The following is a 23,613-nucleotide window of genomic DNA, read 5'->3' on the forward strand; positions in this document are numbered from 1 at the left end:
GTTTTGGCCTGGTCATCGGCTGGCCACGGATACAGGGTGTCCCCCGCCCCTGGCCCGAAGTCAGCTGGGATAGGCTACCACACCCCCAGCACCCCCCGAGAACCTAGTGAGGATAAAGCGGTTCAGAAAATGAATGAATGAATCAAAAGAAAACATTTTTTAAATCCCAAAACGTGTGTCGTATTTTGATTCGCCACTGCCCCCTTTGCAGTGTATAGGAATAATTTATTCAGGCTGCTTGATAATCTCGCGGTGTTACCATCCAGACATTTTGCATGCGATTTAGTCTAGTTTTTAAGTATGTGATTTTTATTTTATTTTATTATTTAAAGACAAATCAATCCATGTGCCTCTGATTATCCAGTCGATGGCATATTCGTTTTTAGAGACGGCTTGAGTTGAGAGAGCTTCGCGTGCCAAGCCTGTGGTGTGTCGAAACTCTCTCCCTGCCCTAGGCTTACTTGACGTATTGTGCGTCACCTCCACCACCGCCGTTTTGTTCTTTTGCTCCGCTGAGGAAAGATGGCAACTCCCGCCGCAGTGAATCCGTCCGGTAGGTCAGCAACCTTTTTCTTATCGGGGATACACACGTTTATGCCCAATTTGGGGAGAAGATGTCAAGAATATGAATTTTGCCAAGACGTAGAAATACGTAGAGAGCTAGAAGCAGGCCGCCAAAGCCTAGCTTCAGCATCCATCACCTTCCCCCATTGTACGACTGGGTGCAGTAATGCTATTCTAGGCAGCTTTGCTAACTTCCATGTCTTTGTCAGAATGAACTCATCAATCTAGGCTTCAATGCATTTCACATTTGACATCTTTATGGATATTTTTCCCCTGTTTATTCTCACCGGCCCATAGGTTCCATCACTCTCGGTGCCACAAAGATTGTGTTGTATATTGTTTGACTACTACACTGCGCTTTTAAAAACATTTTTTTTATCGTAGATGATCATTTGCGAGATACAGAAATTAATACAGGGTATGATACCCAACTATTTTGACCTTCTTGCCTGTTGAATTTTACATACCTCATGAGTGTAAACCGGACTTGCAGCGTCATAGCACAATATACCAAACCGTTTTTCACCGTTATCAATAAAAGGTAGAATTGAATGGCTTCGCTGAAACTAAAGACCGATGCGATTGACCTACTAGTTACACTTTCGCTCGCTTACACTATAATCAGGTAATATTCAAACTGGTGTAGCCGTGTAGTTATTGTGTATTGAACCCTCTTTATAATCCTGCCTGTCAATAAAGTGAAAGAAACAGTTATGGGGCTAGTACGGATGTAAACGCTGCAGGTTGCTATATTAACCGAGCAATAATTTATTTATTATTATTTTCATTCAATGAGCTCTTTGCACGAAAACACCTGCGCTGATCGATCTTTTTCTGTCTCAAGATGGCGTTATGCTTAATGCCGTGTTTACAGTACTTGCTCAAACTAACAATCAAATATGTACAGTGTCTTTGAAAAAAAAACTTACTTTACTTTTACCAGAGCTTGCCAACAGTGGTACCTCGACCTACGAGCAGCTCTACCTACGAGATGCTCGAGCTGCGATGAAAATTTCGATCAAATAATTCGCCCTAGATACAAGAAATATTTCGAAATGCGAGAAAGCCAGGTGGCCATGGCACTGTCTTGCCGCATCTCTTTCGTGTATAAAATATATCTACGAGCACGGGGCGGAGCTTTGCATTTCCCCCCGTTAGTCAATGCATAATACTACATACAAAGTGAACAGAGTTGCAGAGTTGTGCAAAGAAAAGGCGAACGTTGACAATCGACATTAAGTGCGAAATAATTGAAAAATATGAGAGTGGTGTACGTGTCACCGAGCTTGCTTTTCCGCCGGCGCAGTGACATTCATGACGAGATGGAGAGCCTTCTTTTATTGTGGATAAACAGTTAGCAGGAGATAGCGTGACCGAGTCAACTATATGTGAAAAAGCCAGCGGAATTTACATGGATTTGATAACAACGAAAGGATCTAGAAAGGCGGAGCCTTCAACACCTTCAGAACCCTTTAAAGCGAGTCATGGCTGGTTCGAAATTTTTTAAGAAAAGATCTGGAATACACTTGGTAATCAGACACGGGGAAGCAGCAAGTTCCAATTCGAAAGCCGCAGTGGAATTTATCAAGACATTTGCCTCGATTATCACCCAGGAAAGTTACAACGAAGTGGCAAAAGTTTTCGGATTTTGTAGAAAAGAGGCACCCTGACAAGCTGGCAAGTGGTCGCGCGTTTTCGTATTGTGATGACATTTGTGTGCGTCATTTTCGGAATATTTTGAAGAGAAGGCAAAAACAAACAACTCTTGATGCGTTCGTTTTGAAGACTCCGGCTGAACGTCCGGGTGGAGGCAACCCGTAGAACAGAGGTAAAAAAGATTAAAACAAAATGAAAATTCCTTTTTGTGTAAAGTTACATCAAACCTATGTTTGAGTGTCAGTATATATTAATCCAAGTTAATTTAAATTTGTATGTTCGGCTACGAGTGCGTTGCCGTGGATAAAGTCCCCCCTCATTTCCAGGATTGTTCTAAAGGAAGTTCAAGTAGTGGTACACAGCACTTATCAATACGCCTCCTCGGAATAAGCGCAAAATGGATCGCAATTTGGGTGAAACGTCAGTGTTCGTTGATAGCGCTGGGACACCTCATCTACACAGATACTCCAGTCAAAGCGTGACACGATGGCACACAGATGATTGATCAGCTTCCTTTATATGAGTTTCAAGCAATTGTCAGTGCATGATATTCTTCTCTACGAACGCATCACAGTCAACTTTTTCCGAACATTGAAAAACTCCGCTGAAGACCTTCGTGGTACTCCAAAGAAAACTACAACTCTAGGACCCCAAGCTGTCCGCCTAAGTGCCTCAACAACATAGCAAGAAAAACTTAAGGACCCTGAGCTGCCCACTTCGGTGCTTGAACAAAAAGAAACACGATAACCTGCCTTTTAATGAACACACAACAGGAAAACAGGAAATTTATAACACAGACACTTGCAGAACTTTATTGCTTCTTATTCAACAAAATATCCCATGTTGAGGCCATCTCTAAAAGGACCGACATTTGCACATTGCACAACATGCAAGTGCGGGTAAGGGAGCAGCTGAAAAACTAGTTAATGTTGTAGAAAATTTGAATTTGCCAATAAATGATCAACAAATTATACTTTGTTCACTATTTATACTTGTTTTCATTGTGCTGTACCTTTTCAGTAGTTTGCAAAAACACAATATTTCAATTAATATAAAAACACAATAAAAATTTGATTTAAATTGTCCTACGCTTATTTTTGTTTAAATTTTTGATTTTGCGTGAATTAATTCACCCCGGAAATACCCCGGAAATTGGACAAGGGTACTCCTGAATGGGGTCGACGGAGGTTGGCAGCTCTGTTTTACTTTAGTCTACAGAATGTTACAGTACTGGAACTTTTTTGTCATCACCATCAATATCATGTACATTGAAAGCTAGATATCTGATGCACGTTGTGAGCCAATGGGGCGAGCGTCGCCACTTGTCAGCCATTTCACATGGGGCCTAATAGATAAACGTATCAATATAGTCAATTTCTGTTTAGACCAGAGGTCTCCAAACTGGTCCTCGATGGCCGCTGTGGGTTCCAACCGATCCAACACAAACAGTTTAAACAATGAGGTTTCTGCTGAAAAAAAGAATCACCTGACTTCAATCCACTGATTGCACTTCTAGGATACCAGATTGGTGGAAAGGTTTCCTCTTACTGTAAGAAACTGTAATAAGAAACCTAGACACTCGCAGAAGTTTATTGGTTCGTATTTGATGAAATATCCCATTTGATTTTAAATTGTCCTACGTTATTTATTTTTAATTTTTTATCAATTTTGCGTGAATCGCATTCACTCCAGAAAAAGAAAAGAAAGTCTCCTGGATTTTCACTTGTAAGGAGAACGACAGCTGAGACAGCCGGCCAACCCTTTTCTGACCTTACACGTCTTTTCTGTTGCTTTATTCCATTCGGTGACGCTGATTACATGGACGTCTCAACTCTAAAGAGAGGGGGGAAAAATTTAAGTGAGACGTCTAGTGTGTTTATCAATGTGACCAAAACACGTTCACAATAGTCTAAACAGATGAGGACCGAAGCGTTAGGAAGCCTCTTGCAGCATTCATGGTGGAGGGTCGATGCCGCAGGTGCAATGCTCAGGGCAGGTTCCTAGTACTCTGAAGCGTCCTGGGTTCTCTTCGTTTAGACGAAACAAGGCTTTCAGGAAAAAAAGTTTAACCTTCATTGCAAGCAAATGTATGATAAACGGAAATAAAACCCCTGACAGTTATGAAAGCCAATTAAAAAAAAGAAGCTTAGTGCAGAAAAGGACTTCATAATACTGATGGGAGTTCCACTAATTGTCGTGGAAGTGATTCCAAATCTAGTGCAAATATAGTACAAATTTGTACAAATTTACATCTTGCCGTAAGTACGTGCTCTGACCGTAGCGTTTACCATGACAGCACATATAGTTAAGGCTGATCAAAGGTCTTGCGGTCGATCGTTAAAATATAAAAGCTTGATACCAGCGTAATGTGTATGCCATTATTGCACCCAGTGACTTGGTGAACACTACGTATAGCGCTATGGGCATATTTCCTGGTTGTTGGATTGGATTGGATAACTTTATTCATCCCGTATTCGGGAAATTTCGTTGTCACAGTAGCAAGAGGGTGAGGATGCAGAAATAGGAAAGGCATTTTAGACATAAATAGATAGGTAATAAGTAAGTTAATAAATAAATACATGAATGAATATATAAATAAATAAGCGTGTTGCTGAAATATATATATATATATACACACACACACACATAAGCACATATATACATACGTATAGATGTACATGCATGCATACGGTAGGTCTTAACACAGCCATTTTTTTGTTAAAGAGCCTGACAGCTGATGGGAGGAAGGATCTGCGGAAGCGCTCCTTTGCTGAAAGAGCTTCGGAGAGACTCCACAGACTCATGCAGGGGGTGGGAGGTGCTGTCCATGATGGACATCATCCTGGTCAGCATCCTCCGCTCTCCCACTTCCTCCACAGAGTCCAAAGGACAGCCCAGAACAGAGCTGGCCCTCCTGACCAGCTTATTCAGCCTGTTCCTGTCCCTCTCCGTGCTCCCGCATCCCCAACAGACCACTGCATAAAAAGTAGTGCGTAGAAAGTCCTCAGCAGTGTCCTGCACACTCCAAGGGACCGTAGACTCCTCAGTAGGTAGAGGCGGCTCTGGCCCCTTTTGTACAGGGCATCTATGTTTGTGGACCAGTCTAGTTTGTTGTTGAGGTGAACACCCAGGTATTTCAAATTCTCCACGATTTCAATGTCTGTACCCTGGATGTTCACCTGAGTGGTCTGTTGAGGATTCCTCCGAAAGTCGTGCTTGCGTTACTTCCTTTTTGAATTTGTCTACGTGGAAACACCCCCTCCCTTTCGGAACACAGAGGAAACGATTGTACATTTGTGATTATGAAATAAAACACAATTCTGCTTTGATTTATTTTGTTTTTATTCCTTGTTCGAAAGTGACAACTATTGCAGTAATATGAACCATAGAAAAATTTAGATATTTTGCAATTTAGCCACCATATCTTAAACTTCTGGTAAGAAAATTGCAAGTTATGTCATTTAAAAAGCATCGGGTTCTCATCAAGATAGACTTATTTCTTTTTTCAAATTGAATAATTTGATATATTGCATTTAAAAAGACAGGCATATTAACTTATGATATTGACCCTAATAATATGCTTTTGATTCATACAGTATCTCAGAAATACCACGTGTGATGATTTTTCTTAAGATTTTCCCTTCAAACTAACACATTCGTACTCCCTATTAAAACAATAAATATGGAGGTGAATATTGAGAATCAGGGGGCGGCTTATACGCGAGAAATTGTAAAATTCAACAATTTTAAGGCAATTTTAGGGGTGCGGTTTATACGTTCAGGTGGCTTATATGCGAGTAAATACGGTAAATAAATAAAAAAATGTTTTTTTTTATTTTATTTCATAAGCCGCATCCAGAAAATAGCCTTGAAATTTTTGAATTTTACAATTTCTCACGTATAAGCCGCCCCCTGATTCCCAATTTTCCCCTCCATATTCATGGTTTTAATAGGGAGTACAGTGGTACCTCGAGATACGAGCTTAATTCGTTCCGGGACTGAGCCTCCACCCTGACTTTCAGATGCAACCTATCGAGGGTTGTTTGCTTTTGTATTCCCTTCAAAATATTCAGAAAATGACGCACACAAATGTCCTCACAATAGGATAACGCATGACCACTTGCCAACGAGAAGTAGTATATACTCCTCTCGTATTAGCGATCGCTCCGCCATTCGCCCTGAGTAACAGGGGAAAAAAACACTGAAAAAATGCAACGCTCGTAGAGACATTACACGAGGGAGTTGCGACCAGAGAGAAATTACACGAGGGAGTTGCGACCAGAGAGCCATTACACGAGGGAGTTGGGACCAGAAAGACAGTGCCCATGATTCTCTTATGAGCAGCCTCTCGCATCCGCTGAATGCTCGTATATCAAAATTTGTCTCGTATCTCAAGATAAATATTTGCCCGAAATTTTACTCGTATCTCAAATTGCTCGTATGTCGGGGCACTCGTATGTCGAGGTACCACTGTACAAGTGTGTTACTTCGAAGGGAAAATCTCAAGAAAAATCATCACAAGTGGTATTTTTGAGATACTGTATGAATCAAAAGCACATTATTAGGGTCAATATCATAAGGAAGTTAATATGCCAGTTTTTGTAAATGCAAAATATCAAATTATTCAATTTGAAAGAAGAATGAAGTCCATCTTGATTAGAACCTGATGTTTTGTAATTACAGAAATTACAATTTTCTTACCAGAAGTTTAAGATGTTGTGGTAGCCATTTTGCCTCTAATGTCAAAATATATAAATTCTTTCGATGGTTCATATTACTCCAATAGTTGTCGAACAAGAAATACAATGAAAAAAATCAATATTAGCGAGTTACCTTAGCGTTGCCTCATCTATCCAGATACTCCGGTCAAAGAGTGAGACGGAGGCACACAGATGATTCTTCAGCCTCTTATATTAAATCCAAGTACCATATTTTTACACCTATTGGGGCGCACTTAAAAGTCTAAAATTTCTCTAAATTGGTCAAAGCGCCCAATCGGTCAGTGCGTCTTTCTTGTCTGTGCACTAAATAAAATTTTTGTATGGCCCTGACCGCTTGAGTGACTGGTTTTATTTCCTGCCGGCACTCTACTTATTGCGATCAACCCAGCGGACGTTCACCCTAAAAATAGCCTCCCCGCGCATTCGAAACATTACGGTAAATCCATTCAAAACATCCCAGGGTAGTGGCAAGGCATTTGACGTCCGTGCGCTTGCAGTGCTTTTAACCCTAAAAAACACTCTCAATACTCAAAGAAACAGCATATTAGAGCTATTCAGAGAAAATGCCTGACGTGAATGACAACACAATGCGGGTGTGAACGCTTGGAAAATGTACTGAAGCCATGGATCGAACAAACAATTCAACAGCTTTGCTAACAGATTACTAACAGATGGCTAATGGATTGCAAACGGATGGCCAACGAGGAGAATCAAAGGCTTGGGAGTGATCTATGTCGCGAGTTCCAATGGATTGTGGATGACTGGGCTCAAGTGGCCAGCACTTTTCAAGCTAGCATAACATACGCTAGCGGCTAGCATAACATAGGTACGCTAGCTGCTAGCATAACATTGGTACGCTAGCAGCTAGCATAACATTGGTACGCCTAGCAGCTAGCATAACATAGGTACGCTAGCGGCTAGCATCACATACGCTAGCCTAGTGTCATGCTACCGCCTTATCGGACGAAGCGTCCAATGTATTTACAAAAAACAGAAAATATACCTGCAAATGAGACTGCGCCCTATCATACGGTGCGTTTTATAATAATAATAATAATCGGACATAGGCCCTGTCGTCATTATCAACAACAAAAAAGCCTACTTGTCATCACACCCAGAAACTGCGTATGACGAAATTGGTGGTGCTTCTCCATAAGCTACGTTTACTCGGCAAAAGACCTAAATAAGTGATAGTTACGGACTTGTAATTGGCATTCTGCTGTTATGGATACAGGTCACTTACCTCTCACTGTCTTTCACTTACCTTCAGTCATCTAGTAGGAGGCAGATCACCACCCAAACATCTTTTCATATTACCTCAGAAGGGAATGTGTGTTGTGTTACCGCAAATGTAGAGTTCTGATGGATGTGGCGAAAAACTGTCCTAAAGCCTATTTGTCCGTACTTTGTGGGACCTATAGCGTCTGCCAGAGGGCAGCAGCTGGAACAGATTGTGACCAGGGTGGTAAGGGTCCCCTATGATGTTCCTGGCTCTGCTGAGGTAACGAGGGCTGGCAATGTCTTCCAGTGAGGGAAGAGAGCAGCCGACAATCCTCTGGGCAGTGTTAATCACCTTCTGCATGGCCTTTTTGTCTGCCGCCGTGCTTCCAGCGTACCACACTGTGATGCAGTACGCCAGGATGCTCTCTACAGTGGTTCTATAGAAGGTTATCAGAAGCTTGGTGCCCAAGTTTTTCTTCCTAAGTACCCTGAGGAAATGGAGTCGTTTCTGGGCCTTCTTCACTACTGCCGTGATGTTTGTAGACCATGAGAGCTTATCCGTGACGTGGACCCCCAGGAATTTAAAGGACTGGACCCTGTCTACACATACTCCATTTATGAGGAGTGGGGCCAGATGTGTGCCGTGTTTGCGGAAGTCCAGGATTATTTCTTTAGTTTTTGTGGTGTTCAGTGTGAGATTGTTCACCGCGCACCACGAAGACAGTTTGTTGACCTCATCTCTGTAGGCCGACTCATCCCCTCCTGAGATGAGTCTGACCACAGTGGTGTCATCAGCGAATTTGATGATGGCGTTAGACTGGTGGGTGGGTGTACAGTCGTATGTGTACAGGGAGTACAGAAGAGGACTCAGTACACAGCCTTGAGGGGTGCCAGTGCTCAGTGTAATGGAGGAAGAGAGGTGGGGACCAAGTCTAACAGTCTGTGGTCGGTTGGTCAAGAAGTTCTTTATCCAGCAGCAGATTGAAGAGGATAGTCCAAGGTGGGAGAGTTTGTCATTCAGAATGTCCGGTTTTATGGTGTTGAAGGCTGAGCTATAGTCAATGAAGAGCATCCTCACGTAGTTCCCATGGTGTTCCAGGTGGCTCAGTGCTGTATGAAGAGCAATGGCAATAGCATCCTCAGTGGACCTGTTTGCTCTATAAGCAAACTGGTGAGGGTCAATTGAGGGAGGGATTGTATTCCTGATATGGCGGGCTACCAACTTTTCAAAGCACTTCATGATCACAGGCGTGAGTGCAACATGCCTATAATCATTCATGCTGTCAATGGTTGGCTTTTTGGGGACAGGGATAATGGTGGCAGATTTCAGACAGGATGGATTGTTGCAGGGAACAATTGAAAATGTTTGTGAAGACTCCAGCCAGCTGGTCAGCACAGGCTTTGAGCACCTTCCCAGGTACTCCGTCTGTGCCAGCAGCCTTCCTGGTGTTCACAGACCGCATTACCAGTCTCACTTCCTGTTCCCGGAACGTCAGTGTATTGCTGCAGGGTGGTGGTGGGGGTGTTGAGACAGGGTCTGATTTGTCAGTCTCAAAGCGGGCAAAGAAACGGTTCAATTCCGCTGCTAGTGAGGCATCTGCGTTAACAGACATGTTGTTATTGTAGTTGGTAATATGTCGTATTCCTTGCCACATCTTCTTTGGGTTATTTTCTGTGAAGTGCTCGTTGTCAATGCAGTTTTTTATGTAAGAAAGTACAGAGTCCGTGTAGTCCTGGAGGCGGTCGTGTACAAAAAGTTCCCAGTTGGTGCGGGAAAAAAAGTCCTGCAGCTGAGAAAGTGCGTCCTCGGGCCAAGTTTTTATTATCTTTATTTGTGGCGTTGTTTGCCTCCGGAGTGGAGTGTAAGCGGGGGTGAGAGATAGGCAGAGGTGATCTGATCCAGCTAGGTGAGGGAGGGAAGTGGCTTTATAAGCATGTTTGATGTTAGAATAGACATGGTCAAGAGTTTTGTCTCCTCTAGTATTACAATTTACGTATTGAATAAACTTAGGTAAAACAGTCTTTAAACACGCCTTGTTGAAATCACCAGCGACAATAAAAACTCCATCGGGGTGGTCAAGCTGTTGTTTGTTTACAGCCGTTAGCAGGAGGTTAAGTGCCGTGTTAACGTTAGCATTCGGAGGTATATAGATAGCCGTTACTATGACGACCGTTAGCTCTCTCGGTAAATAATAGGGCCTACACCGTATTGCCAATAACTCTAAATCCGGGTAACAGTGAGTGTCAATGATCCTACTGTCACAACACCATTCATTATGTATAAACATGCACAGTCCTCCTCCTTTGCTTTTGCCTGTTAATTCTTTTGAACGATCGTTCCGAAAAAGCGTTCGGCTAGCTAGCGATACCGCAATGTCGGGGATATGCGGGTTTAGCCACGTTTCTGTGATTAGAATAATATTACAGTTCCTAACAAAGCTGTTGGTAGCAATTCGAAGTTCCAACTCATCCATTTTGTGGGTGATGGATCGGGCGTTGGTCAAAAAGATACTAGGAAACGTTTGCGGTGCTCTATACTAAAGACCACAACTCAAACTACAACTATTGGACCCCAAGCTGTCCGCTTAGGTGCCTGAACGAAAAGAACGATATAACCTGCCTTTTAATGAAAACAACGGCAAACAGAGGAAATTTATAACAATCAAAGTGGAATTTTGTTTTATTTACTGAACCTAGATGTTAGGAGTAGCTTGTTATTGTTTTTCCCATTGCATTCTTACTGTGTTCTGATGTTCGTTTTGTTAGACGTTAAGTTTTAGCATCTGACTCCAACGCCTAAAACTATGTATTATCTTGTCTAACAATGGAGCGTATTCAGCATCGTAGGAGACAGACCAAGGTTTAACGGGTTGATCCACAGATTATTTATTTCTGACAAATTGATCTATACAGAGCTCCGGGTCCCCCCCCAAACATAAACCATCTGAGCGTCTCTGGGCCCAGTGGAGGATGAGAGAGACGGCGCCCAAACCCAAGTTTGCCCAGTTATAATAATACGAATATGCATTAGCTGATTAACAATAAGATGATGACTGGTCCACGACTGTCTTGAAGGGTGCCATCCTCCTTTGGGATTTTTCCACTGTCCGTCTCCTCCGTATCTGCTGGCCTTGGGGATCCACTCCGCTCGCCTCCTTGTCAGTTGACCTTGTAGGAAGCTGTCTTTAATTAACCTCAAAAGAATATCTCATACAAATAGCCTTTTTTCATTGTACAGGCATTATTATAAGGCAGGGGTCCCCAAACTTTTTCTTGTGAGGGCCACATAACTTTTCCCTTCTCTGATGGGGGGCTGGTGTCAGTTTGTAACAGAAAAAGTGTGACGATCGTAGGGGAGCTTAATTTTTTTTTATTCTTTTCCAGAAAGCCACACATAACCAAATAACCCTTTCCAGGTTCTTTACAGAAAAAAAGTCAGGAAACATATAATAACACTATTAATGAAATAAATAATAACTAAATAACCCTCTCTGAGTTCTTCACAGAAAAAACAGGAAATAAATAACACTATTTATGAAATAAATAATAACTAAATAACTCTCTCTGGGTTCTTCATAGAAAAAAAAGCCATGGAACATTAACTTTCTGTTGTGCCATGCACAATCTTCTCCCTTTGCTCTGAAGTTTATGCACGACACCACAACCGTCATTACAGAATCACGTCAACATTTTGCAGCACAGTGCTTGGTGGTGAATTTGGCAGTGGACTCGTAGCGGGACGGTGAGACCCCTTTTTTCCAACTCCCGGTTCATGCGTCCCATTATTAGACCGTGAGTTTCGGCCACCATGCTAGGAGCCCCGTCAGTCGTGATGCTAGCTAGCTTTGACCAGTCCAGGTCCAACTTCTCCATGGTTTGGCACACTTTGTCAAAAATATCCTCTCCCGTTGTAGTCCCTTTGAGACTTTGGAGGGCTGCCAGATCCTCGCAAATCTCAAAGTTTGCGCTTACTCCACGAATAAAAATGAGCAGTTGCGCTGTGTCTTGCACGTCCGTGCTTTCATCCAGTGCTAATGAAAAAAAGTCAAATTATTTCGTCTTCTGCTGCAGCTGGGCATATACATTACTCCCGATTTCTTCAACGCGTCTGGTCATTGTATTCACCGACAGACTTACGGCATTAAATGCATCTTTCTTCTCGGGACACACCTCCTCCGCGACAGTATCCATACATTTCTTAACAAACTCTCCATCAGTGAAAGGCTTACCGCTGCTTGCTATCAATTTAGCAACCCAAAAGCTGGCCCGAACGGATGCCTGGTTCTGCTGAGATAGTAGTCCACTTTTTCGCTTTGAGAGTTTGTCTGCTCGTATTTGGCCTTGCAATCTATCGTACTTGTCTTTGTGACGGGATTCATAGTGTCGGCAAAGATTGTATTCTTTGAATACCGCCACCGTCTCTTGACAAATGAGACAAACAGCCTTTTCTTTGCATTGAACAAAAAAATAATCGTTTGTCCACTCCAGGTTAAATACCCTGCATTCTGAATCAATTTTTCTCTCACCTAACTTTTTCGCCATTATTCCGTTCTCAAACAGGTTGCAGTTTTAATATGCTTGAATAGTCCGCGATGGTCCCAGGGCTTCGCCCTCACCTGCGATCGTCCAGATGTCTCGGTAACACTGCTCGTGCATGCAACGGTGGACGTGCCCGCATGCATCAAAGGGAAACACTCTCCCCGCGCGTGTCACCAAAGAAGCAATGCGAAGCCCCGCTTCTCTGGGATGATTTGTGGGCTCAGCAGGGGTGCAATGAACCAAACACAAGATTAAAACGTCCCAGTCTTCAAGGCCAAATAGGAAAAAAAATCCGATAGCGTCTCTGGTATTGTTCAGAGGGCCGGTCCAAATGTGCCGGCGGGCCGCATCCCCGAAAAAATAAAATAAAAAAATAAAAAAAATTAAAAGAAAAAATAAAAATCCGATAGCGTCTCTGGTATTGTTCAGAGGGCCGGTCCAAATGTGCCGGCGGGCCGTAGTTTGGTGACCCCTGTTATAAGGGAACATTCTGTTCGCGTGGTCATCGAGCTGAAAACAAGTGTTTAATCATACAGTAGTAATATATAAAAATAAAGCCTTGTGTTGTATTGTAATGATTCAGCTGTAATAAAATATATGATTAAAATATGTCATAGTCTTCATTAGATTATATGGTTAAAATATGTCATAGTCTTTATTAGATTATATGGTTAAAATATGTCATAGTCTTCATTAGATTATATGGTTAAAATATGTCATAGTCTTCATTAGATTATATGGTTAAAATATGTCATAGTCTTGATTAGATTACATGGTTAAAATATGTCATAGTCTTCATTTTCCCTACTCTTGTTTGTCCCTCCTGCCTTGCCGTTTTGCTCGCTCAAAATTAGTTCCTGTTGTGTCTATTTAAACCCCACTGATTATAATGTGCTCGCTCAAAATTAGTTCCTGTTGTCTATTTGAACCCCACTGATTATAATGTCATTGTCGGATCTGCCTTATTTCCCTTGCCATGTGTCTGCGTTACCTCGTTCCTCGATTCCTCATGTTTTCCTAGTCCGGTTTGGTTTTGAGATTTGATTCCTCAGTCTTCCTAAGTTATTAAAGTTTTGGTATGAGCACTATTTCCCAAGTCCTCGCCTGCTTCCCTGCTTGGGTCCTATTCCTCGTAACCTCGCCTCGACATCTCCCCAAAGACGTAACCCTAGATAAGATAGATGTGCCCCGAGCGAGCAGTGACAGGAATTTGAGTTTTTTCACGTTTTATGCAAGATACGTACGTTTTTTTTCTTGAATTTCATTCATAGACGTGAAAATAAATTTTGTTTAGCGTTTTATCTGTTTATCTTTTCTCTATAACGGCGCCATTTTGTCGTGACGTCATCGTGTCACGGCGCCGTCAACTTGCAGTTTTTTTGCATGTCGTGTTTTTATGCGCATATAAGCCGTACCCTCGATTCAGTCATAATTTCTTTTGTTCGACAAAAGCGGCTTATATGCGAGTAAATACGTTTTTTAAATTTTGGCTTAATAATGAGAGGAGATTTCTCTTATAATTTATTATCTGGTGTCTGTGTTCTCTCCTCCAGAGATGGCCAGTGAGTTGCCGGGTACAGTAGTGATGCCAGGGGGAGTTGGATCTGGCACAGTAAGAATGGGAGGATCTGTGACCGGCCGTGGTGGAAAGAGAAGATCAGGCGGGTGAGTATGATCACAGATGAGCATATAGAAAATTATTGATAAATAAACATTTGGCTTGGGCCAATATTTTGGTTCATCGAAATAGATGGAATTTGATTAATTGGGTGCAGTAACAAGCCCAGAATAAAACTAGCAAAATTTATTTTAGATCGAAAAGGATATGCTCACTTTGTGTCTTAAGACAAACTTTTGCAAGCTATTTTATCTTCCAATTACTCTCCCAAAGTATACAGTGGCAGTGCTAGCGGCACCTTACTCTAGGTATCACCACATTTTTAATGCTGCCGCAGCACAAGCTAAATGACTCACAGTAGAGCTGGGCGATAAAATGCTAACAATAATTATCTTGAAATAATTTTTGTCAACAATAATATTAAAAACTTTCGATAAAAATTCGATAATGTTAAACTGCAATTACACCACCTGACCACCATAGAGAACAGGGCACTGTTGCAAGATTAACGATAGTGACAGAGCAACACTCAGGAGAAGGGCATGGTGAGGAAACGTGTTTAAAACTCTAGACCATGTTTATTCTAACATCAAACATGCTTATAGAGCCACACCCCTATCTCACCTTGCTGGATCCGACCATCTCTGCCTGTCCCTTACCCCCCTCATACACCCCTACATAATAAAAACATGGCCTGAGGACGGCCTTTCTCAGCTGCGGGACTGTTTTTCCCGCACCATTTGGGAACTTTTTGAATACCACAACCTCCTACACGGACACTGTACTTTCCTACATCAAAAACTGTACGGACACTCACTGTTAATAAACGTATCCAGGTTTTTCCTAACCCAAAACCCTGGATGACCAGTGAGACACAGGCACTCATCAAGTGCCCTAACATTGCCTTCAGGTCAGGGGACAAGTTACAATACAGCGCTGCCAGAGCAGACCTGAAGAGAGGCATTAGAAAGGCCAAGGCAGCATATACAAGGAAAATTGAGGAGCACTTGACAGAAAATAACCCAAAGAAGATGTGGCAGGGAATATGACACATTACCATTTGCATTGACAATAATATGTCTGTTAACGCAGATGCCTCACTAGCAGAGGAACTGAACCGTTTCTTTGCCCGCTTTGAGACTGACAAATCGGATTCAGTCTCAACACATCCACCACCTTACAGCAGTACACTGAAGCTTCAGGAACATGAAGTGAGACTGGTACTGTGGACTGTGAACACCAGGAAGGCTGCTGGCCCTGACAGAGTACCTGGGAAGGTGCTCAAAGCCTGTGCTGACCAGGTGACTGGGGTTTTCACAAAGATTGTCAATTGTTTCCTGTAACAATCCATCATTCCATCCTGCCTGAAATCTGCCACCATTATCCCTGTCCCTAAAAAGCCAACCATTGACAGCCTGAATGATTATAGGCCTGTTGCACTTACGCCTGTGATCATGAAGTGCTTTGAAAAGTTGGTCGCCCGCCACATCAGGGACACAATCTCTCCCTCAGTTGATCCTCACCAGTTTGCTTATAGAGCAAATAGGTCCACTGAGGACGCCATCGCCGTAGCTCTACACACAGCACTGAGCCACCTGGAGCACCATGGGAACTATGTGAGGATGCTTTTCATTGACTATAGCTCAGCCTTCAACATTATAATACCGGACATTCTGGCTGACAAACTCTCCCACCTTGGACTATCCTCTTCCATCTGCTGCTGGATTAAGAACTTCTTAACCAACCGTCCACAAACTGTTAGACTTGGTCCCCACCTCTCTTCTTCCATTACACTGAGTACTGGCTCCCCTCAAGGCTGTGTACTGAGTCCTCTTTTATACTCCCTGTACACATACGACTGTACACCGACCCACCACGCTAACTCCATCATCAAATTTGCCGATGATCGGACTCATCTCAGGGGGGATGAGTCTGCCTACAGTGATGAAGTCAACAAACTGTCTTCTTGGTGTTTGGTGAACAATCTCCCACTAAACACCATGAAAACTAAAGAAATAATCCTGGACTTTCGCATACGCAGCACAGATCTGGCCCCACTCCTCATCAATGGAGTATGCGTAGTCAGGGTCCAGTCCTTCAAATTCCTGGGGGTCCATATCACAGACAAGCTCTCCTGGTCTACCAACACCATGGCAGTGGTGAAGAAGGCCCAAAAACGACTCAATTTCCTGAGGGGACTCAGGAGGAACAACTTGGACACTAAGCTTCTCTTATCCTTCTATAGAGCCACTGTGGAGAGCATCCTGAAATATTGGATTACAGTGTGGTACGCTGGAAGCACGGCAGCAGACAGAAAAGCCATGCACAAAGTGATCAACACTGCCCAGAAGATCATCGGCTGCTCTCTGGATGACATTAACAACCCTCGCTACCTCAGCAGAGCCGGGAACATTGTCAGGGACCCATACCGCCCTGGTCACAACTTGTTTCAGCTGCTGCCCTCTGGCAGACGCTACAGGCCTAACAGAGCACGGACAAATAGACTTGGGGACATTTTTTTCCCCACAGCCATCAGGACTCTGAATTTACGTTAGAACGACAGACAATCCCTTCTGTGCAATAACTTCGGGGTGTGCAATAACAATGTGCAATATCTTAGATTGTGCAATATTTTAGAATTTACCTGGCCAGGATGTGACTTTTTATAATTTTATATTACTTATTTCTGTTTTTTTTTACTGGGAAAACGCACTTTGTGGAGTAGCACCACCAATTTCGTTATAGCAGCTTTGTATGATGACAATAAAGGCTTTTGATTTGATTTGATTAGAGGCTAACACGGAGCTTTAACGCAAATGAACAATAACGCAAATGGACAATAACGCGGTCAAATAAGCGATTATGAAATGCAGGACAACACCGAGTCGACACACTAAAAGATCCAAGTGAATTTTCCCTGCCATTTTTTTTAAATGCCTCGTAAATATCTGCACAAAGAATAGCCTTATTTTAAATGTTGTTAACCCACTGTCCACATTTGAGGACCGCCTGTAATATTTTTCTTACTTAATATCAAGGCGTTTCCCCATTTCATCTAAATGTTCTTAAAATGTTGCAGAAATCTAAAACTTGTTATCTTTGGTTAAAATGGGTTACCTTCATCCAAATTTTGTTGTTGTTGTTGTAAATGTCCATATGTGAGGTAAATTTACACTGTTTCTTTTGGTGAGGCTTCTTGCCAATGGTGATGTCTTAAGTTGATTATTTTATTTATTTCATATTGCACAGCAACTTTTGGTTTGAAGGCAAATTTATAAAAATAAAGACGCTTCTTCATTTCATTCGCACCAATATTCTTAAATTAAGAACTCCACCAGGTCGCTGTTGTCTTAATGTCTTTACTATGCCCATCTAAATAGTGCCAAATCCCTACATCATCTATCTTCCTTTTGCAATCACTTTCTGATGTCAGTGTTGGCACTATGAAATGGATCATGTTTCTATTCCTGGAGGTTCTAACTACACAGCAACACTCCTTTGCAGGGATAACACCACTGCACCACTTTTACAATAAATTGGTTTCTGTGTGCTGCACTTTGCTTGGGCTCGTGTGAAAAGGCCTTAACTCAGGTTAAATACTGCTCACTGGCATGGTGTGTATTTATTTTTTATTTTTTGTGATTGCAATCTTAGGTCTGTCAAGATAATTACTGTACCGATACTAAATATACTGCATTTATTTGAGTGTATTGCGCAAAATTTTGTACCAAAAAACTGAAGCAAAGTTCGGGTGCACGTTATACATGGTATTCACCTTTATGACCAAATCGCAAGGTTTTCAGAGGTTTCGACATCCGCCATTTTGAATTTTCCTTTCTCGACCCAACTCTCGTCACGCCCAAGATTTCAGGCGAGAAGAGAAGCCAAGATGGCGGACTACACACACACACACCGGCAGCATTCTGTCAAAGTGTTCCAAAAATTTATTAAAACTGTGGCTATCCCCAGGAAAAGACTACGATGATCGGGCAGGGCACGGAGGATAATCGGCTCGGGCACGGAAGAAAACTGGCCCGAGGCATGGCAAATAAACGCTTAAAAATGCCCTTATAGCAGGGCCGAGTGCAAAAAATAATGCTAAAGCTTTTCAGATTTTATTTTAAACCGACTGGCGAGCTTCCAAATGTCGCCCAAATGTTTCCCGGGCAATAGAGCCCTCGGAAATTCCACCAACCCCTGCCATTGCAGGTTGACAAAACCACTATTAAATCAAAACAACAATATATTTGCTTGTGCAGCTCGCTCCAGATACAGTTTGGTAGCTCTGGCTAGTCACTAGCCAATCATAGTTTGTGAAAGCGATGACGTATCCCTATGCCTGTGAGATAGCCTTGGTGTCGCCAACTCGAAATCTGATTGTTAAAGCTGCCCTTTTATCAACGCTTATTTTATGCCGCAGGGCCTGCAGAACTGATTGTGAAGGCCTTCATGTAAATTTCTGACCCTTTTTACGCAAGTACCGAAAAAAATGGCCCAAAGTTGAACTTTTCCGACCTCAAAAATGCGACACCCTGGTACAAATATTGATTTTCTGAAAAACTGGAGTCCAAATTCGAAAATCGGCCGTGGTGTATCCCAGCAGGCGTAAATTTGCCAACTTTTAGTAAAAACGCATTCAAATCGGACTTACGGTCTTGTCTCCATTTCACCCAGACCTCACTGGGACGCATAGATGCGCACACACATTTTCAGAAATACAGTGGTACCTCGTCATACGACCGCTCGTCATACAAAATGCTCGTCTTACGGGGGACATTTCGATCGAATAATTCGCCCGTGATGCGGTCAAAATCTCGTGATGCGACCAAGCCAGGTGGCCATGGCATTTTTTTTGCTTATCTTTCGTGTATAACAATATTTACGAGCACCGGATGAGCTATTCAGACCAGGAAACGCACAACGCGCATGCGCGAGGAAAAGAGGGCTTTCTGGGTAATGAAGTATACTCGTGCTCGCAACAGCATCCCCGGTAGCAACTCTATCATAGGCGCCGTTCGAGGGGATGCGAACACAGATGCTACAAGCTAAAAGGAGCCGCTAGCCAGCGCCCCCAAAGCTCCCATGAGCAGCGGGGCGATTGCTGATAAAAGACTCTGCTCGTTGGTTGCTCATAAGAACATCGGGGGCACTGGCTCGCAACAGCATCCCCGGTAGCAACTCTATCATAGGCGCCGTTCGAGGGGATGCGGACACAGATGCTACAAGCTAAAAGGAGCCGCTAGCCAGCGCCACCGAAGCTCCCATGAGCAGCGGGGCGATCGCTGATAAAAGACTCTGCTCGTTGGCTGCTTATAAGAACATCGGGGGCACTGGCTCGCAACAGCATCCCCGGTAGCAACTCTATCATCGGTGCCGTTCGAGGGGATGCGAACACAGATGCTACAAGCTAAAAGGAGCCGCTAGCCAGCGCCCCCGAAGCTCCCATGAGCAGCGGTGCGATCGCTGATAAGACTGCTGCTCGTTGGCAAGTGGTCGTGCGTTCTCCGATTGTGAGGACATTTGTGTGCATCATTTTCGGAATATTTTGAAGGGAATAGTACGACAGCAAACAGCCCATCGATAGCAAACGTGAGGGTGGAGTGTTTGTTCCGTTTACGAGTGCGTTGTGTGGGAAAAAAAAACGAAGCCCCCCGCCCCTTTTGTGCCCTTCTCCCCTCGGCGAAATCCGCCCAATTTTAGTTAGATTAAACACTTTATTTCTATTAAACCACTAGTTATGTGTTACTTTGTTAATAGATGGGGAATTAGAAGAAATAAAACATTTTTCCAATCCAATATCCTGTTTTTGGTGTTTTTTCAGAGGGCTGGAACGAATTTAATTTTTTTCCATTCATTTCAATGGGAAACGTCCGCTCAAGTTACGAGAACCTCGTCATACGATCTCAGTCTCGGAACGGATTACGCTCGTATAGCGAGGTACCACTGTAGTAATATGTATAGATGTTGTTACAAGCGCGTCTGTCAAGTCTCTCTCCTGTCTTTTCTCTCTCACTTGCTTTCGCTCACTCTCTCTCGCTCTCTCTCACTTGCTCTCTCTCACTCTCTCTCTCTCTCTCTCTCTCTCGCTCTCTCTTTTCCTGGCTGTCTCGCGCGCTCTCTTGTTCGCTACTGAGTGATGTAACATTTTAGTTTTGAATATCATAACCGCTAGATAGGTATTTATTACTTTGTGAGTAGATGATGAAAGAACCAGTAAAAATATGTTTTCCCATTGTAATCTGTTTTTTGGTGTTTTTTCCGAGGGTGGGAATGAATTAATTTGTATTTAGTTCATCTCTATGGGAAAAATTGATTTCAGAAACGAGTAAATTGACATACGAGGTTGGTCCCGGAACACATTAAGCTTGTATCTCAAACTGTACTGTACACAAGTACAATTATCAAGAAGTGTATTTATTAAATATCACAGTTACAGGCATATGAAGACTTTAATGTATTAATATCTAAGTCTAATCTATAATTTATAAAATGTTATTTGCAGCATACAGATCGCCACAACACACTTGCATCTCCAGAGAACTGCGTTCACTTCCTGTGTCTCCATTTTAAGTGCACGGCGGAGTCCATTATAATCGTCCCTACCAGTTGAATTATGTGCAAATGAATGCCACAGTGTAGATTGATTTATGCCGCAATTCCGTGCTACAAATGTAGCATATCAAGCATGTCAATATTTAGTAGGCATTTTCAACGACAACTCAAAAAAATAGGCAAAATTCACAATCTAGGCACTGTTTATTTTATATTTGGCGCGCCCATTCACCCTCTATTGTAGATACCTTCTTCGGCGCTGAGAGATGAAGCGCTGCCATGACCTCCGCCATTTTTTATCTGTCTTCTGGTTGCAAGTTTCAGCGTAGATTTAGACATTTTTATGAACTATTGTTTAATGTCCTTCAGAAAAAAATCTGCGATGTATGGAAGCTGCGAAAGTTAAAGCCACGAAGTGAAGGATCACAGAAGTTCTTAAACATTTGAAATGTTTTAGTCACAAAATTGTCAAAACATCCATGCTTTGGTTTTCTTTTTTTAAACTGCTTTAATTAATTTTGTTAAGTGCATGCATTATAATGTATTAAAGGAATTCAAGGGCCTTGATTAAATTTAATCATGGCAGGGCTCGACATGCCCGAATTCCCTGGGCAGCCAAATACTCTTTTTTTTTTGCAGGTAATTATGTTTTGACAGCTGTCCTTAAGCGCAGGTAATTTTGATTGTGATGTAAAATAAATGAGGCAAATCACAATCGCTTCGTCTGCTTTGTTTCCTGCCATGGGCGCGACCATTTTGTGACACATTTTCGTCTTCTGCGCAGATGGCTGCACATGTAAACTTTTTCCGCTGCTTGTGTGAAACATTTATCTACGTTTTCCTAGGGCCACCACCATTTTGCAAAAAAAATATTAGTTTTTTTTATGCAGGCCGTTGGACATCAATCATGTTCTGTTTGGGATTTTGTCTGCTCATCATCTTTGTACTGGTACTCATAAAATATTTCTCCATATCTGAAATATAAAGAACTTAAAGCAGTGGTTCTTAACCTGGGTTCGATCGAACCCTAGTGGTTTGGTGAGTCGGTCTCAGGGGTTCGGTGGAGACCCACATCAACTCATGTCTATTCACGATAACATGCCCCGCTTGCCCATCACTTGCTGGAGATGATCATGTGACATTGCTTGGCCAATCAGTGCTGCGAGGAATGTATTCATCTTGAATTAAAAAAAAAACATATTTTACTTTACACTAAAGTAGGGTTCGGTGAATGCGCATATGAAACTGGTGGGGTTCTGTAGCTCCAACAAGGTTAACTTAAAGCATGTTTTCTGTCATTTTGTATGGTGATCCTGTAAACATAAAATTAGGGCAGGTGGATTGCCACCTCGGACAGGTAAGATAGCTTGGTTACCTGCCCTATGGACAGGAGGCTTAAAAAGTTAATGTAGAACCATGAATAGCACATTTTGTATTATTGGCAAGAAATTGTAGGTCCGGCTTTTGAATGGTTAGGGCGTCGGCCTCACAGCTCTGGGGTCTTGGGTTCAAATCCAGGTTGGTTCACCTGTGTGGAGTTTGAATGTTCTTCCTGGGCCTGCTTGGGTTTCCTCTGGGTACTCCGGTTACCCCCCACATTCCAAAAACATGCATGCTAGGCTGATTGGACACTCAAAATTGCCCTAGCTATGGGTGTGAGTGTGCATGGTTGTCCGTCTCCTTTTGCCCTGTGATCGGCTGGCCACCGATTCAGGGTGTCCCCGGCCTCTGGCTTGGAATCAACTGGGATAGGCTCCAGCACGTTCTGCGACCCTAATGAGGACAAAGCGGTTCAGAAAATGAAGGAATGAATGGCAAGAAATTGGTTATGTAGACCGCTCAAACGTAACAGGTTCCCTGCCCCACTTTTGTGAATTCTGTCTGAAATGGACATGAATAAACATCTTTCTGCAGAGCTTGCTGAAGACAACCCATTTTCTTTTTATGGATGGGGTGAGATGATTGAATGTTCAGTTAAGAATAGGCCAATTAAAACCATATGCAGGTTTTATTCTATCTGCAGCAACCAAACTTTGTTGTGACACAACATTTCTGTGGTTCTTTCTCAGAATGGATTTTGATGACGAAGACGGAGAAGGGCCAAGCAAATTTTCAAGGTGAGTAAAATGAATGTAGCGGTCTTCTGGGTAGCATTAGATCCAGTATACAGTGTTACTTGTACTTAAGAAATTAATTAGTTCCAGAATTGGTTTAGTAATTTGGATTTTACGTAAGTAAAAGCATTTTACATTGAACTAGTGTAATTTGTTAGGTTCATCCAATTGTAGGTTTATCCTTAGGTTTTTCCAATTCAGCTTTCAATAAAAAAGGCATCTGTAGTCACATCACATTTAATTCTTGCAAGAAGAGAATACATCCGGCAGCTCGCCCCACCCAAGATTATTCTAAAGAGCGGCATTATGTCCTGCCCATTTAAGGCTTCAAATCAAAACAATTACAAGGTTATCGATTCCATTTGCGTAAGCAAGAAACAAAACAATTCCATAATCAAGCAAACCTAGCGTCAAACTAGCGTCACAAATTAAAACAATATGCTTGATAGCCATCCGCTGACCCAACAACAATTTAAGCGTCCTTCACCGATCTTCATTGCGAACTTGAATCTTCCAGTAATCAGTGTATTGTTTTATGTCCTTTCGAACTTGTATCTCTCGCTGGACCCAGCTGTCCTGGAGAGCGACCTTGGCGTAAGCGTTTGTCTTCGTTGAAAGCGATCAACAC

The 23,613-nt window shown here is 42.5% G+C and overlaps 1 protein-coding gene across 2 annotated transcripts in view; it reads left to right on the top strand.

The window, feature by feature from the left end:
• The first annotated feature begins 247 nt into the window (after nucleotides 1-247).
• The window catches only part of arnt2 (aryl-hydrocarbon receptor nuclear translocator 2), a 97,273-nt gene continuing 73,907 nt past the window's right edge, over nucleotides 248-23,613 (top strand). Inside the window, exons 1-3 of one of the 2 annotated variants that reach the window (XM_077591911.1) lie at nucleotides 248-557; nucleotides 14,255-14,366; nucleotides 22,941-22,988. In XM_077591911.1, coding sequence (XP_077448037.1) covers nucleotides 14,257-14,366; nucleotides 22,941-22,988 — 158 coding nt within the window. In that variant the 5' untranslated portion in view covers nucleotides 248-557; nucleotides 14,255-14,256. The remainder of the gene's footprint in view (nucleotides 558-14,254; nucleotides 14,367-22,940; nucleotides 22,989-23,613) is intronic. The other variant, XM_077591904.1, reaches the window with a different exon arrangement.

Source organism: Stigmatopora argus, chromosome 2 (genome assembly GCF_051989625.1).
Source record: "Stigmatopora argus isolate UIUO_Sarg chromosome 2, RoL_Sarg_1.0, whole genome shotgun sequence".
NCBI lineage: Eukaryota > Metazoa > Chordata > Actinopteri > Syngnathiformes > Syngnathidae > Stigmatopora > Stigmatopora argus.